Source organism: Paramormyrops kingsleyae, chromosome 6, assembly GCF_048594095.1.
Source record: "Paramormyrops kingsleyae isolate MSU_618 chromosome 6, PKINGS_0.4, whole genome shotgun sequence".
Classification (NCBI taxonomy): Eukaryota; Metazoa; Chordata; class Actinopteri; order Osteoglossiformes; family Mormyridae; genus Paramormyrops; species Paramormyrops kingsleyae.
This window is the reverse complement of record NC_132802.1, coordinates 31,834,045-31,845,844: the sequence shown is the minus strand read 5'-3', so window position 1 is coordinate 31,845,844 and position 11,800 is coordinate 31,834,045. Positions and strand designations below refer to the sequence as shown.

The 11,800-nt window shown below is 36.9% G+C and overlaps 2 protein-coding genes across 4 annotated transcripts; one reads left to right on the top strand and one right to left on the bottom strand.

Annotated features, from left to right (window-relative positions):
• Positions 1-346: 346 nt before the first annotated feature.
• Positions 347-4,968, bottom strand: LOC111856131 (ER membrane protein complex subunit 3). Of its 2 annotated transcripts, XM_023835832.2 has the most exons (10): positions 4,581-4,968; positions 4,126-4,291; positions 3,987-4,044; positions 3,244-3,372; positions 3,064-3,157; positions 2,838-2,942; positions 2,461-2,542; positions 2,238-2,317; positions 1,947-2,029; positions 347-1,779 (listed from the first exon to the last, which is right to left on the bottom strand). In XM_023835832.2, the coding sequence occupies exons 2-10, from the start codon at positions 4,278-4,280 to the stop codon at positions 1,651-1,653; spliced, it is 915 nt and encodes a 304-aa protein (XP_023691600.2). In that variant the 5' UTR covers positions 4,281-4,291; positions 4,581-4,968; the 3' UTR covers positions 347-1,650. The 2 variants fall into 2 exon arrangements, with proteins under 2 accessions (XP_023691600.2, XP_023691601.2); XM_023835833.2 differs by lacking the exon at positions 3,244-3,372 and having other exon boundaries at positions 4,581-4,961.
• Positions 4,969-5,121: 153 nt separating this feature from the next.
• Positions 5,122-7,993, top strand: uxt (ubiquitously-expressed, prefoldin-like chaperone). Of its 2 annotated transcripts, none has more exons than XM_023835835.2 (7): positions 5,122-5,408; positions 5,742-5,854; positions 6,099-6,180; positions 6,372-6,439; positions 6,523-6,630; positions 7,316-7,379; positions 7,510-7,993. In XM_023835835.2, exons 2-7 carry the CDS (start codon positions 5,772-5,774, stop codon positions 7,570-7,572), a joined length of 468 nt encoding a protein of 155 aa, XP_023691603.1. In that variant the 5' UTR covers positions 5,122-5,408; positions 5,742-5,771; the 3' UTR covers positions 7,573-7,993. The 2 variants fall into 2 exon arrangements, with proteins under 2 accessions (XP_023691603.1, XP_023691602.1); XM_023835834.2 differs by having other exon boundaries at positions 5,125-5,412.
• Positions 7,994-11,800: the final 3,807 nt, after the last annotated feature.

The following is an 11,800-nucleotide window of genomic DNA, read 5'->3' as shown; positions in this document are numbered from 1 at the left end:
AGATGATTTATGCTGCTCATAGTGGTTACTGAACATGGATTTGACTTTTAAATGAAACAATTGTGAAAACAAAAGCTTACTTATCCTTGACTCATAAATGCACCTATACAGCCATTTCCATTGTGTTCTTCAGGGATCGGACAATTGGCATGAATTTGGATAATGTATATCACAATAAAATGGTTTAAACGTTACTGTACCTTAATGAGAATAGGCTGTATGTACGTGATTTACAGTGATGAATTATACACGGTGATATGACAGAATGAGGTGAGACTAGTGTTAAATTTCTTGCTCCAAATTGAAACCACCCAGGTTCAGATCCTGTGACACTTTTACTTAGAAATGTGATTAAAGACTTTATTATTATACAAAACACATGATCAGATCTATAACAAAAACATGCAGCAGGTATTTTTTCCCATTTAATATTCAAACCATTCAATGGTGATGTTTCCCCTTATGAAAAACCATGATTAATATTTTGTAAGTTAATCATCATGTGCCAATAACTTGACATTTTGTACTACTTATACCTGTATATGCTCATAGATCTGTATGTATATATAGACATATTGGATCAAGAATTTGCTGTGTGTTATTTTGCAGTTAAATTTACTGTATAGAATTTTTTGCATGCTGTAAAAGAGTGTAAATAAAAGGCTATTTAAAAAATTTAGTTTATTTACGTTGTTAAATATTCAGCTATGAAATGTAATCGCATAAGATTGCTCAACTGATTCTTTCACTTATGTCAACAAAATATTCTTACCAAATAAAAAAAAAAAATCCTCATTGCATCCACATTCTCGCTACTTAAATTCAACCTCTGTTGACTGGGCTTTATAATACCCCTGTCAACAGGTCAGCAACCAGCTGCCTGCTTTATCAAGTTTTAAGCTGCAAGGCATTTTTTCCCCTCAAGGGCACAACTACATTACCATAGGTCAATTTCATTTTGTAAATGGTTTCTACTCAAGTCTTATCAGTATTTTTCAACAAATTTATTGCACTCTTACAGATTCTTTGACAAGCAATATCAAATATCTTTCATAGCATAAAGGAATATGCAGTTGTCCAATTTTAGTTTACACATATTCCTGTATGGCTCTTCAGTTACTTGCATCTCTTGAATCCAGTATGTTTGCTACAAACAGGCATTGAACCACACACTTCCACTAAATGCCTTAAATACATTTAGGTCACTTTCTTAGTTATCAGTAGTGTAACACAAACTTGATTCAGTCCTTAAGGACTGTAACTAGCCTTCAAGCAAAAGCACTTTACATTCCTGCTGACAGGACATGTATTGAGGGTACTCGCGTCAAATATCCTGTTTTTTACTGATGTATTTTTAACAACACTTGTGATAGAGAATTAGTCAAATACGCAACAGCTCAAAACACTCTCCCTACTGTGGTTTAATGTTAACGGGAACTATAATTTCCGGTATAATCACCTACAAACCCTATACATTAAAACCCTAATTTGAAAACATGGTCTAATCTACTTCTTGGGGAAAGGCATGCAATACATTTTTAAGTTTTACTTAATGGAAAATTTGCATTGTAATGACCTTTTTCATGTGGCTCATCAAAATTTCATTGACGAGGAAACCTAATTCCTGCAACCTTCTTTAAAAATACATAGTCAAAACATAGTGGTTTTTAGTTCACGACTGAACATGCCACCAAAATTCAAGTCCCGACATATGAGCTCCTCCTCCACACTCTCCAGGGCCCAGTGGTGATTAACAATCTCCAGTGCCTCCCATTCACTCTGAAACCAAAGATGTACACCCATCTCCTCAGACATTAAGGATGTACAAAAATATACATTACTTAAGTACTTGTGTGTGTCTATATTTCAAGCTAAAGACAAAGTAAGTTTTCATAGGAAACAGTCCACTCTTTAAAATTAGATCCTTCTATGCTGCAAAAACGTACCTTAAAGGCCTTGTTGGGATCAGGAGGTACAGGCATTGCAGCTCCAGTCATGTGGTCCTGCATGATGGACGACTGATCGGCTGCTAGATGGGATGGCCATATCATGTCTTATAAAAATCCTCTGAGAACTGGACACCCATTACACACATGTATAATGCTTAAATACAGCATTACTATACAGATGTCCTGTCCTCAATTCCAAGAGCTAAATTAAGCACTGATCTGAATTGCAATTATTATTTAATTAACCAAAGTCTGACCACAGGAGTATGTCATTATGACCTGACTTACCATTGTTATGCCCTAAGAGGAGGTTGTACATGCTGCGGAGGCCAAAAACATTGAGGAAATACCAAGAAGCCGAACTCACCCTGTGACAGCAAAGAAAAAAAATACTTTGTAACAGAAACTATATTTTAGAGTGTCACAGGAACTACATCCAAATATTACCTTGATGCAATATGTGCAAGATATGGAAATGTCAGGTATTTACAAGAACTGCCAAATACTGTACCAGGAAGCATCAAGAGACAGAAGTTCTATTCCACGCTGAAGCATGGGTTTGAATCTCAAAGTCAATGGGAAAGGAACCTTAGCTGGGGGGAAATATTACATTCACGTGCTTAGTAGACGTGCTTATTAGAGGCAACTTAAATTTTTTACATACAGATATATGCAGAGCTGGGTATTTCACTGGAATAATTCAGGTCAAGTACCTAGCTGAAGGGTACAAGAGCAGAACCCAAGTGAGACCCTAAATGAACGAGCTTCAGGTTAAGTCACTATCCTCAACCAATGTGTAAGCCAAAATCTGAGGCCAATGCTACTATTACTGTAAACAAATAGCATTTACAATAACTTGCTACAAACAAAATTAAATCTGTAGCTTACTGGTAACAAAGCCAGAAAATGCCCAGTTAATCCATCCACCAATCAAAATCATAGGTAGCACGTTAGTGAGATTTCCTTTCATCATGTCTGTCACCATACTGGTATCTAAGGGGGAGAAAGGTAGTATAGTACACATTCACGTAATAAAAAAATAGATAAAATAATAGAACAAGTACTCAGATAAACTCATCTTTCTTTATAAATAGTGTTTCTTCAAGCCACGTACCAGTCATTGGGTTTTTTGGAATTACCTTCCGCTTAACTTTTTTGAAGAACCCACTTTCTGCATTGTTAAAGTAGTGTTTCCGCATAGCAAAAGCCTGAAATGAAGACATTTAGACATTTGAATATGGCAATGTGTAGGTACACTGCCGTTCAAAAGTTTGGGGTCACATTTGGTGCATACTTTGGAGCTGTGTTTGGGTTGTTGTCCTGTTGTAGGATGAAATTGGCTCCAATTAAGCACCATCCACAGGGTATGGCATGGCGTTGCAGAATGGAGTGACAGCCTTCCTTCTTCAAGATCCCTTTTACTCTGTAAAAATCTCCCACTTTACCATCACCAAAGCAGCCCCAGACCATCACATTGCCTCCACCATGCTTGACAGATGTCATCAAGCACTCCTCTAATGTCTTTTCATTTGATCTGTGTCTCACAAACGTTCTTCGTGATCTGAACACCTCTAATTTATATTCATCTATCCATAGCACTTTTTCCCCACACTGTCCAGTGTGTTTATTTGCCCATCTCAGTTTTTTCTTTTTATTGGCTACTCTGAGATACAGCTTTTCTTTCCAATTATTAAATCTAGAAGGCCAGCATCCTGAAGTTGCCTCTTCACTGTTGACACTGAGGCTGGTCTTTTGCTGGTACTATTTAATGAAGCTGCCAGTTGAAGACCTATGAGGTGTCTGTTTCTCAAACTGCGCACAGGACTAATTGTTGCTGATAATGGGCTAGGATAGTCATTTACAACATTAATAATGTCTGCACAATATTTCCTATCAATCTGTCAAAAAAAACTTGCTTTTTTCAAAAGCAATGGACGAAAAAACTTGCTTTCAAAAGCAAGGAAATTTCCAAGTGGCCTCAAACTTTTGAACGGTAGTGTATATCAAAGATTTTAAAATGATCAGCGAACAAGATACCTGTTTAGGAAGATATTTTCCATTCTCTCGCAAAATGCGGCTCCGCAGTAGGACTTGGCTGCGAACAGAACCATGTCGCTCAATTAACTAATTAAAATTAATAAAACCTTTATGTAGCAACACTAATGACAGCACTTACCTGTCAGACACCTGTTCCAGTTCCACCTTCTTGTCACTGTGCAACAGCTGAGTAACGTAGTGGCGAATAACTCCGACAAGGAACGTTATAAATACTATAGGCAAGACGACCCAAATTCGGATACTGGAGTCTAGAAACAATTCTGGTCCAGCCATGTTTCCTCACACTTTAAAAGACATACACAGTGCCAGATGAATTAGTGTAGCTCTCAGCCCATATCGGTTGCCAGTACTGAAATAGCTTTCACTGGCTACACTTTAAGGAACGGTTTTCAGCATTGCCGGACCAAGCATGTCTACTTTTCAACCACGGAGAATTTCAAATACTAGTCTATAACACTGAAGCGTTTTAATATCGAAACTTGATTTCCGTAGTTTTCACCGACCTATTTAGTAAAATAATTAGCAAAACTAAATCAGTCTGACAAATCACAATAACAATGACAGCATCCTTACCTTAGCAATAAATTCTGACGTCAACTTAGCCTTTGAACTACGGGTTTGAAATTGCTTTTTTAAATAACGACGAACTGGTTATACTGCTTCCTTTTGCCTAACATTTTGTTGTGTTTATCGCTTATAAAAAAATCTTACATGGAAAACTTTGCAGGATATATCAGCAGGTGCATTAAATGGCTACCTAGTGACGCTCAATACTCCTCTGTGGCTTCTGGACAAACACCGTGACCCTAATTTAACAAAACTAGCCAAGTAAGAGTGTACAAAATACACCGGAATTAATTCTACATTCACTTAACTAACTGTTTCAAGTCTCTCACGTGTAATGCCCATAATAGGAAACCGTGAAATATGTTCTATTTAAACCCAAAGCTTGCGCGTTACTCATTGGTGAAAGCTAGTCACATGGGATTTTTTACGCGTAATATTAGACTCGCAGGAGGACCTTAATCAGACGTAAGAACCGTCTTAAAGTACGTGTTTCAATTGGTGCCAGCGGAGCCATTGGTCTTTTTTTTTTTTTTTTTTTTTTTTTTTTTTTTGAGCTCAGAGTTCTAGCCAATCAAGAAGTAATACATACGAAAATATAAAGGTCGACGTTCATAGTAACCAATGAGATGGCGAGTTTCATGCAGTTTGGCAGTGTACAGTCACGGTTGTAGTTAGGTCTTTTTGCTTGAACCACAACGATGTTGTTACATTAATCGTTATTGATATTTTTTATGAAGTAGCTTTTTTTTCAGTCTTCCACATAAATCAAGATGCAGAAGAAGTTTATTTTAGGTTGATCGCTTGTTTTTGCATTCTGATCACTGAACGATCACTGTAGGTATGTTAGAAAGGGACGTTTGTAGTTAAATGTTTAGGTTATGTTGCGTTTAGTTACAATTTAGTAACTATGAGTTTTGAGCTATTTTAGAAGCAAAATAAATATTCGCGATACTTGGATTTACCGTTGAAATGTGGACTCCTTCCTCTGACATTTTGTTTTTTATTATTTTAGCTACCTCCGAATGTGTTATCACTAACTAGTCTTGGGCAGCCACGCTACCTACATAGGCAAACGATTTATCGACATTGCATAACTAGGTTATAATAAATAACCAATTTGGCGACTACTGTTAATGAGTAATTCGTAGTAAATTTGTGTCCTTTCAGATTTGGCGCACGTGTAAGGGGAAAAACGCCATGACTCCAGGCAAAGCGAACATCGATGAGAAGGTCTTGCAGTACGAAACTTTTATCAATGAAGTCCTGAAGAGGGATTTGCAGTAAGTTTCTATGTTAACGTTTACACGTTTGTTAAAATAACAAAACTATATAAATTTTCATTACACATTTAAAAGCAAACGTTTTTCTTGAGGTATAGTCGTCTGTTGTAAACCTTAAAGAAATATGTAACTGAAAGCTGGATCCATTTGGTAGTTTTAGATATACTTTTAACGTACTAATTTTAAATTCAAAGGTGAGATCCCTAAAGCAGTGTTGATTGGTTTGCAATATGATATTTAACAGGAAGGTGTTGGAGCAGAGAGATGATGTATATGAGAAGATAGCTCAGTATCTTCAGTTAAAGAATACCATTGAGAGTCTACAGGTATGGTGTCTTGATAGATATGCTCTTTCAAGAACTTGAGATTTTTGTATTTTTATACCATGTTTTTATTTTTACCTTTTTATACTAAATTTGATTTATACTTATTTTATAAAAACAAATGAAGCAATAAAATATTATGTTTCTGCAGTTGACTTTCTTCAGACTTCATAAAGGTTTTATTTGCTTTTTAGGAAGCTGGTAGCAAAGAACTCAAGACTGAGGTGGACCTGGGATGTAATTTCTACGTCCAGGCTCATGTGTAAGTCGTGCTTTGACTGAAGTTTCTCTCATTCCACATTTTTCATTGGCACCCTAACAGAATGTTTAATCGCTTTTCTTCAGTCCGGACTCATCCATGATATTTGTGGCTGTTGGCTATGGATTTTTTGTCGAGTTTACGTTACCAGAAGCTCTGAAGTTCATTGAGAAGAAGACAAATCAACTTACAAAGTAAGTCTCAATGGATGGTTTTAGTGGTGAAATTTAGTTTTTCTGTGTTTGTAATGAGTTTTTAATATTACTATTTTTGCTTTAGAATTTAAAATATGCTTTAATGGATATTTCAGTACTTTACTTATATACCCCTTGTTTCATAAACTAAATATGAAGCTGTTCGATACTTTGATAATGGATTTTGTTTTTACAAATTATGATTTTAGTATTAAGTTTCACTTATAGTTCAAAATTTTGTCAGCACTGGGAGCACTGCTGAGCTTGGATGTAACTCATAATTTTAATTTTATACCCATGCTGTGTGATTTTAACACAGGTTTAGTAATTTGCTGATTTGTCTTTTGTTAAATTTCTCATGATCTTATTTAAAAATGGTGACCCTTTGGCCTTTCTTAGGAACAGAAACTCCCATTCATTTTACATGTAGACAGCATTTGTCATAGTTCCTGAATAAGTAAAACGAAACAAAGTAGATAAATCTCATGGCAGATCTTGCTACTTCACCTTTTAATGAAGACTCTTGCAGTGCACCTACAAGACTGTAGTATGAGTAGTTCAAGGGGTCATTTAGGCATTAAGAGCATCAGCATCAGATGACCTCTAAATACATGTAAACATAATTACTGTATTGCAAAACATTTTGATGCAGTTGTATATATTTTGTGTGCTTTTTAAAAAAAAGATATACAGAGGCTCTAACCAAGGACTCTGCAAAAATCAAAGCAAACATTCGCCTGGTTTTGGAGGTAATTAAGTTTTGATACATTTTTAAAGTAACGCGATGTTTTGTTTTTTAAGTCAATTACATGAGCTTGACCCCAGAGAGAAATTCTTGAACATGAAGTGGTAAGCACATACTTTCTTTCCCTTTAATAGGGCTTAAGGGAACTTCAGGGTCTCAAAGATCTTCCTGAAGACAAGAGGAGAGAAGTGTTCTAGTTTTGCTTGTGCCTAGCTGTGTTCTGATAATAGCTTCTTTGCTACACATTAATTTTTTTATGGCCAAATGTAAATAAATAAATTACCTACAGTGTGTGCTCTTTTGGTTTTAATTTTGCAAGAAATAAGGTGTGTTTTCTAAATGCATAACTGATTTTATACTGAACCATTCTGCATTATGGATACTTTAATAAGAATTGAATTTTCTGTATCAGCCCTTGATTTCCAGACACATCGCATTAGCAAAATGGTGGCCTTAGTATACAGAGAAGGTAACTGGTAAATGTTAATGCTATTAACCTGGTCCTTATGCATCGGTTAGACATCAGGAACACTGCATCCCCTGTTATAAATGTTAATTGTCACTGTGTTAAACAATGTGGATGTGCAACTTTGACATTAAACTGGTTGATGTCAATAATCTTGCCAAAATGCGTGTACTTGTATGAGGAAAAACATATACTTTCTGGGCACCTGTATAGCCAAAATGGCTTCAAGCAGAAAGCTGAAAAGCTGGTATGGACTGAAAAACCACAGGCTGGTGATGGAAAATGGGGTGGGGCTTTACATTCTGTGTATAATTTGAATGTGTTTGCTCTTTCACGTATCTTGCTTCTAGGATTACTGTTCATATATTTGTAAAAATGCATTACGTAGTTTATTAGATGTGACTCGAGGGTTTTTTCTGTGCTGATAATGGAAATTTGTTTACAGAGGATTATGGTTGTGGGTCTAGAATCTGAAGAATTGGAATATCAATGTATTTGGCCAGTAGTTAAGTTCCAAATATAAATCTTTGCCTGTAACACCCTACGTTCCACATACCGTCAATCTGTCTAATGTAGTTGTGGTCAGTACTATTTAAATAAAGAGTAGATTTAATTCTACACAAGAAATCTAAAGGTTGCAGTATACTTCTAATTTTTAAATTCTATGTTTTGCCAAATTTATGGTCAAAGAACGCATCTTTCTAAAAATAAACACATTTTCCCTTCTTCCTCTCAACTGCTTATGCACTACCTGGTAGTGCTGGGACCTGGAGCTTATTCCAGGCAGCATATAGGCCACAATGCAGGGGAATCCCTTGAGTGGGTTGCTCGTGTGTCACAGGGCTCACACACTGTGGACAATTCAGAGATTCCAGAAAACTCCAATAAATGCCACAAAGCAGTTCACCTGCAAAGAGTTTGGAAAATGTCACATATAAAACATCTAACCGAAAGTTCCATGGTCTGTTGAGACTTAAGTGAAACTTTTTAGCCTGAACATTAAGTGCTGTGTGTGGGGAAAAATACTGTAAAATATGCAATCTTGATAAAACCATGCCATTCTAAAATGAGATGACAGCTTTATGGTCTGGGGATGCTTCACAATAGCAGGCACTGCCTGTTTTTGCAGGATTTATGGGTAAGTAAATACCTATGCTTTAAAAAATTCATATGGTTGTGAACCTGACGTCCAAACTAATTTAACATAGACTGGACAATTTTTCAAACATGGATGGGCAAATATCGCGCTACCTGCAACTTACTTATTCAGAAAGACAGCTGTAAGAAAATAGAGCCCCTAAAATAGAAAAAAATATATAATTTTGGAGGATTTAGACCTTAGTCATGTTTACATGTGCACCAATGTATCAGTTTGACTCCCCTGAAACTTAATATAATCCACAGAGGAGTCTCTTTGGCGTCAAACTGTAAGTCACTATACTGTATTTCTTTCTGTTTAACTGACAATAGATTGCTAATACTGTTTATATCTTGAACTTCTGGACTGCTTCATTTAACAGCTACATATTTTTCGTGGTCTAACATCAACCACAATATCATATGCTTTCAAAGATTGTAGTGCCACTGAGGCCACAGACAGATTTATTACACCCACACAAAATTGGCTTCTCTCCCACAACTATTTTTTCTGTACCCAAAATGAGCACCGGCATTAGGGTCCTTAGAACAACAAAATCTGGTAATGAGTATTCATGCTCTGCGATGGGCTGGCCCCCCATTCTGGGTTGTTCCCCGCCTGGTGCCTGTAACTTCCGGGATAGGCTCTGGACCCCCCGCGACCCAGAAGGATAAGAGGTTTGGAAAATGGATGGATGGATGGATGGAGTATTCATGCTGTTTACCCAAGATTTCATATAAAAGCATAAATTTCATTTTGCGATCATGGTGAATCATTTGAGATCAGTCTTGACTTATACACTTCAGCTTCTTCCAGACAAGATAATTATTGTGGAATAATTACATACTGGATTATGTGCCACCCCGCCTGCTCTCAACCTGGCAAACACCCCTTGAGTTTGCTTTACTAACGACCCCATTTATACATTCAGAAAACTTCACACTAAAACACATCAGTATACATCAAGAACTGAGAATTACCTTTGGCTTATTCTGTAAGGTTATTTAGTTCTGTTCGATTTAGTTTTTGCAAGAAATTCCACGTCCAAAAAGTACTGGATTTTATTACCAAACCAATTAATTTCTTCAATGTTTTCATATTAACACTTCCATTTTACTGAAAGGATGACAGGAACTGTAATTTGATCAACCAAAAGGCCAAGGAACCCATCCAGGTAGCACAAGATTGGGGAACACCCTGGATGGGGTCCAGTCTGTCACACAGCCCACATACTCACACACTATAGTCAATTTAGAGGTTGCTAGTTAACCTAACGGTATATCTTTGAACTGGAGCAAGAAATCAAAGTACCCAAAGATAAGCCTTACAACACAGGGATAACGTACAAACTCCACTAACAGAGAGCAGGGAAGGGATTCAAACTCCAAATCCTGGGGATCTGAAGTGAAAGTGCTACCTGCTGAGTCACCATGCTAGCTGACTAAATGAACTTTATAACTGAAATATTTTCAAAGCAATAATAATAATATAGCATCACTTGAGTTTGCTCACAGAATCAAAACAAAATTTAGCTGTATTGTTGATTCTTTGTGTGCATGTGTGTGTGTGAGAGAGAGACCACCCCACAATATAACAGGATTCCACACACACTCTGTGCTATGCTTAAGATTTCCAAGAGTTTAGATAATGGATGGAACAATCCTAATGATAAGAAATTTAGACCTTGAGACATGACCTTACAAAGAACAAACATTAATGCATGATGTTTAGCTGTAAGTGACAAAAGATATATTCTTCCATGTTAAGTCTGAAGGGAAACTCCATGCAAAAATATACTTTTATTTTTTTTCCATGGAAATCAGAAATTCAAAGCAAATTGTTACAAGAAAACACCCAGACACCCAGAAACAAAATATGAAAATAATTTTCTCAAATAACTTATAAGCTTATTACTAACACACTAAATAGGAATTGCACTTGGAGCATTATTTCAAAATAAATTATTAAATTTCAGCTTGGGGCTGTAAGTTAAATGCGACTCAAAGGGCAGCGTAACTGCTTCTTGCCTTAATGAGTTTGGGGTTTAAATCCTACCTGCACTTGGTGTGGGGTTTAGATGTTCTCATAGGATTGTCCAAGTTTCTTTTCATAGTTCTTCTCTCAGAAATATGCAGGTGGGCTACTTGGGGTCTCTAATTTTCCCATAGTTTACGTACTTTAAGTTCAATTCAATTTAGTTTATTTGTATTAGCATCTTTCACAACAGAGTTCTTTACATGAGCGTGTCATGATACAACATCATTAAGAAAGAATAATACAAAAGCAGGGAAAAGGAGAGACAAAGAAATGAAAGAAACAAAGCCAGATGACAATGGAGGAGAGGAAACAAAAACTCCCAAGTAAGGAGAAAAAAACCTCTGGGGGGTCCAAGGTCAACTGGCTGCCGCCCCCCCCCCCCCCTCTGGGCATGTTAACGTTACTGAAAGACAAAGAGTGGGCTTGCTTGCTAAAAGCAAGGTGTAGACTGCGATCAAGTTCAAAGCCAAAGTACATCAATGAGTCAGTTCTCCAGGCCAGCCTGTGTAGGGTGGCAGATTGAAGGCTGCACCCACGATGCTACAGTTTGCAAGTCACATCCATGATGTCACCTTTCCATGGGACTGAACCAGGACTCCAGCTCAGATGGTGCCCACCCTGGGCACAATCTGGAGATGTGGGAAGGCAGAGAAGATGGGTGGTCAGAACATGTATAGACACATTAATGGAAAAGCATAGTACATAAAAATTACATGTACAGCAGCACCAGCAGCCATATTTACAGTGTGTTACGTGTTAAGCTGCAGGTGAGCTAAACTGAAGT